A 3809-nucleotide genomic window follows, 5' to 3' on the forward strand; every position below is an offset into this window, starting at 1 on the left:
TAAATATTTCCAGTCACACCATATTTGAAGCAAATATTCGACCTGGCCCTACACTCTCCGAAGTGTTTCCTTCCAGACTTACAAAAATCAAAATCAACAATTTTAGCTTTCTTTGCGTCGGGTCCTGAGTTGTCCCACCCAGATTGCTTATGGGCACTAAACCGTTCTACTTTGGCTCATTAAAAATCTGGTCCTCATCGTCAGCATCAACCCAAACTATTCAACTCAGTTCTACCACGGACTTAAACATATTAGGTGAACTTGCCTTCACGAATGTACAGACGTTTTGAGGTAAATCCTTGCAGGGCTGGCCCACAAAAACAAGTTAGGGCTTTAGGCCCACACTTAATTAAGGCCTCCAAATCCAAAAATATTATATGTAGATATACTATAATGATTAAAGTAAATTCAAAATAATGTATTAGTGTGGTGGTAGGCTTAGTGGTTATTAAAGTATATATGTCATGAGTTCAAAACTTGTGATAAGCAATTTTCTTTTTTTTAACAATCGTCATGAAAAAGCCACAAAATTTTATTTCGATTTAGGCATTCAAATTCGTTGAGTCGGCCCTGAACCCTTGAATTGTATTGATCTCCAAGTACAATTTTATAATAACACATTTAGCCATTAGTTGAAACCATTTTTATATAATGCAGTTATTAAGGCGTTAACAAGTGCTAGACAAACATAACATTTTACCCGTGTATGATGGAAGTATTTGTCTAACACGTAAGAATACAAAGATGATGCCAGTTGTTGCTTGTGATTTCAAATCCACATACGTCATTAAAGTTGAACCATAAGCCTATTAGTGAAGCAACTTCTATTAAGCAACAATTGACACATTAACTCATTTTTGTATTCATCACAATCTCAACAATAAAAAATTTTAAAAAAACCCACAAATGCATAACTATCTAATTTTGTATTTGCTTACATGAGTTATTAACTAGTGATACTCATTGTCTAATAATTTAATGCCTTAGATAACAAATAAATTAAAAACGGATAAAACTCTTTCGCGTATATATGTGCTTAGTTTTGTAAGCTAACCTCCATTGAATGAACGCCTGTTGATGATACATGAGTACAAAGTTGATGGGCAACGTATCACATATACAGTCACACCTTCTTATTACGTGTAGGTGTATTGACGTGGTTAATTTCTAACATATATAACTCTACAGATGTAAAATATAGTACACACAAACAAAACATATCCGAATTTAAGTGAAGGAATCTAACACGTAACAATTGTTTTCTTTTGAACTATATATACATATATTTTGTTTTTTAAATTAAAGCCAAAGTTAAAGCTTTGATGTAGTCTTTAGAGAGAATTAAAGAGAGATGTAGAAGGTTGAGTTCTCCAATCATGCGTATATTCATTCATCTGGCAGTGCCATGTGCAGCTAGCAACTAGGTCCACTTCTCATTATTTCATCTCTTCAGTTCTCCTAAACTAATAATAATAATAATAATAATAACAATAATAATAATAATAATAATAATAATAATAATAATAATAATAATCCAACTCTGTACTTCCATTGTCCCTCCCACCACTCTCTCTTGCATATGTTTATATATAATTGCATCACCCATCTATCTCAATTCTCACATCCTATAAGATTTTTACACAACAACTTGACATAAAAAACTCCAAAGATGATGAACAATAGCAGTCCTGCACCTTACACCACCAGATCATGGTACCTTTTTGGATAACCACTCAATCTCCCGTACTGTTTCATTGATTCATTATGATAATTATATGATGTATCATGCATAGTTAGTTACTTAATTTAAATGGTTTTTAGTAATATTCTTGTTTTGGTCTTGAAATCCTAAGGTCCGTCAGCGATGATTCACTGAGGAGGTACGTGTTCTTTGCGAGCGAAAGCTGCATTCAGGAGCTGTTATCTGCTTCAGATTCCAACAGGGATAACTGGAATGATAATGATCGGTGGAAAGTGTTAGCTTTTGAAGATGGTGTTGAGATATCAAAACGCCGGTCTGGACCCGGGTCGTTCCATGCTTTTCGCAGCCGTTGGCTACTTAAATCCGTCTCACCCGAACAATTCATCACCGTTGCTAATGCCATCGATGCTGCCAAGGTACCGTTACACTTCTACACACAGGAAAATCACCAAAGTGATCATATTGACCGGTAAGTTTGATAAAATAGTTTTAACTATTTTTTTTTTCATAAAGTTATCATTCTACTTTTTCTCTTTTAGTTAAGAAACCTTTTTAACCACCGATTGTTTGAACAGCAATGGGACTCGGATTTGGTAGAAGCAAGGTACATCAAAGATCTTGATGAGAATCTCAGCATCATAAGATTAAGATTTGGAGAGCATGCAAAGCCGCTTTTTCGTAACCGCGAGTTGATTGTGTACGAGAGACGAGAAACCATGGATGATGGAACTCTGGTAAATGATCAATCACTGGATTGCATTTGATTATTTTACTTCTTTTAATATGATCTCAAAGTGGAGGTGATAATCATACTGTAGGTGGTAGCAATAGCTTCATTGCCAAAAGAAATAGCAGCAGGATTACACCCAAAGCAGAATAACTCAATAAGAGGGTTGCTACTGCAATCTGGGTGGGTTGTAGAAAAGCTTGATGATGATTCATGTATGGTCACTTATGTTGTACAGGTATATCATACGGCCACCTGCTATACTTTGACCATTTCTTGTGGTTTAACTAAGAACCGTATAAACTCCGTTATCACATACGCAATGAGCTCCCTTTAACTATCATGTTGTAATTTAATTCTAAAAACTAAATATAAAAAAAAAGTATGACAGGTTGATTTGAGATAGACCCCATCTCGCTGGCATGCTCGTATTGGTTTAACGCCCTAATGGAGACGATGTGGCTTTTGTGCCAGTGGGTTAACCGGGTTTATGCATTTATGTAACCCTTCCATGACTGAGATCGCTTAACCTCTGGCCAAAAGCAGTTTATAAATCCAGACCGTTTTCGTAAAACAAAATATCTTTTACTTGTGATCTTCTTAATTACCCTAGGGAGTATGCATTACACACATTTTATTCTCTATGATTATAGAACATAAACTCAAATCATTCTATATGTTAGAAATTTGAAACATTTAGAGCCGAGTGAGTTATGCTATGATAGGAAATTATCAAATGTGAATCGAACATAGATCTTAAAATCGAGGACCCTTTAAATGCGAAGGTCTTATGCTTCACTTTTTGTTCATTAATCTTACAAAATCTAAATATGTGCTTATTTACAGTTGGATCCAGCAGGATGGTTACCAAAGTTCTTTGTGAATCGATTCAATACAAAACTGGTAATGATCATTGAAAACCTTTGGAAACAAGCCCAAGCTCATCCATCACTCGTCAATCACGAGATAGGCTAAATTACTTTAGCTTGCTTGCTTGTAATTCTTTACCTTTCTTTTGGATGAAAACATTATTATACTTTATGTTTTTATACTAAAAGATACATAAATTACATAAATTTTGTAATTTTTCCTTCGCTATATATCTTGATCTGGTTAACGTACCGTTTATGTATATTGTGACTATAATTATCAATTGGAAAACAATGAATCCAAGGCCGCCCAATTCTATTGTGAAAAGATAATTAAATTTATCTTATGAACGTATTATATGTAGTAACTTGTTACGTAAATGCAAATACACAAACACATGTTCATGTTAATATTTAAATGTCTTTGTATTCTCAAATAATGATTATCAAGAGATTTTTCTAGGAAAAGTGATAAGAAAGCAATACTTTGAAAAGGAGGAATATGATAATG

At 34.1% G+C, this 3809-nt stretch overlaps 1 protein-coding gene across 1 annotated transcript; it reads left to right on the forward strand.

Annotated features, from left to right (window-relative positions):
* Positions 1 to 1653: 1653 nt before the first annotated feature.
* Positions 1654 to 3602, forward strand: LOC143628353 (uncharacterized). Its single transcript, XM_077097970.1, has 5 exons — positions 1654 to 1713; positions 1854 to 2118; positions 2278 to 2436; positions 2521 to 2667; positions 3276 to 3602. The coding sequence occupies exons 1-5, from the start codon at positions 1670 to 1672 to the stop codon at positions 3402 to 3404; spliced, it is 744 nt and encodes a 247-aa protein (XP_076954085.1). The 5' UTR covers positions 1654 to 1669; the 3' UTR covers positions 3405 to 3602.
* The last annotated feature ends 207 nt before the right edge of the window (positions 3603 to 3809 follow it).

The sequence above is a fragment of the Bidens hawaiensis genome, unplaced genomic scaffold (genome assembly GCF_021521415.1).
Source record: "Bidens hawaiensis isolate Kalapana, Puna unplaced genomic scaffold, B.hawaiensis_p1.1 tig00004931_1, whole genome shotgun sequence".
In the NCBI taxonomy this organism is placed as follows: domain Eukaryota; kingdom Viridiplantae; phylum Streptophyta; class Magnoliopsida; order Asterales; family Asteraceae; genus Bidens; species Bidens hawaiensis.

Coding starts and splice junctions, on each gene's coding strand:
- LOC143628353 (XM_077097970.1), top strand. CDS start 1,670: ATGATGAACAATAGCAGTCCTGCACCTTACACCACCAGATCATG. Junction 1,714..1,853: donor CCTTACACCACCAGATCATG/GTACCTTTTTGG, acceptor TGAAATCCTAAG/GTCCGTCAGCGATGATTCAC. Junction 2,119..2,277: donor ATGCCATCGATGCTGCCAAG/GTACCGTTACAC, acceptor TTGTTTGAACAG/CAATGGGACTCGGATTTGGT.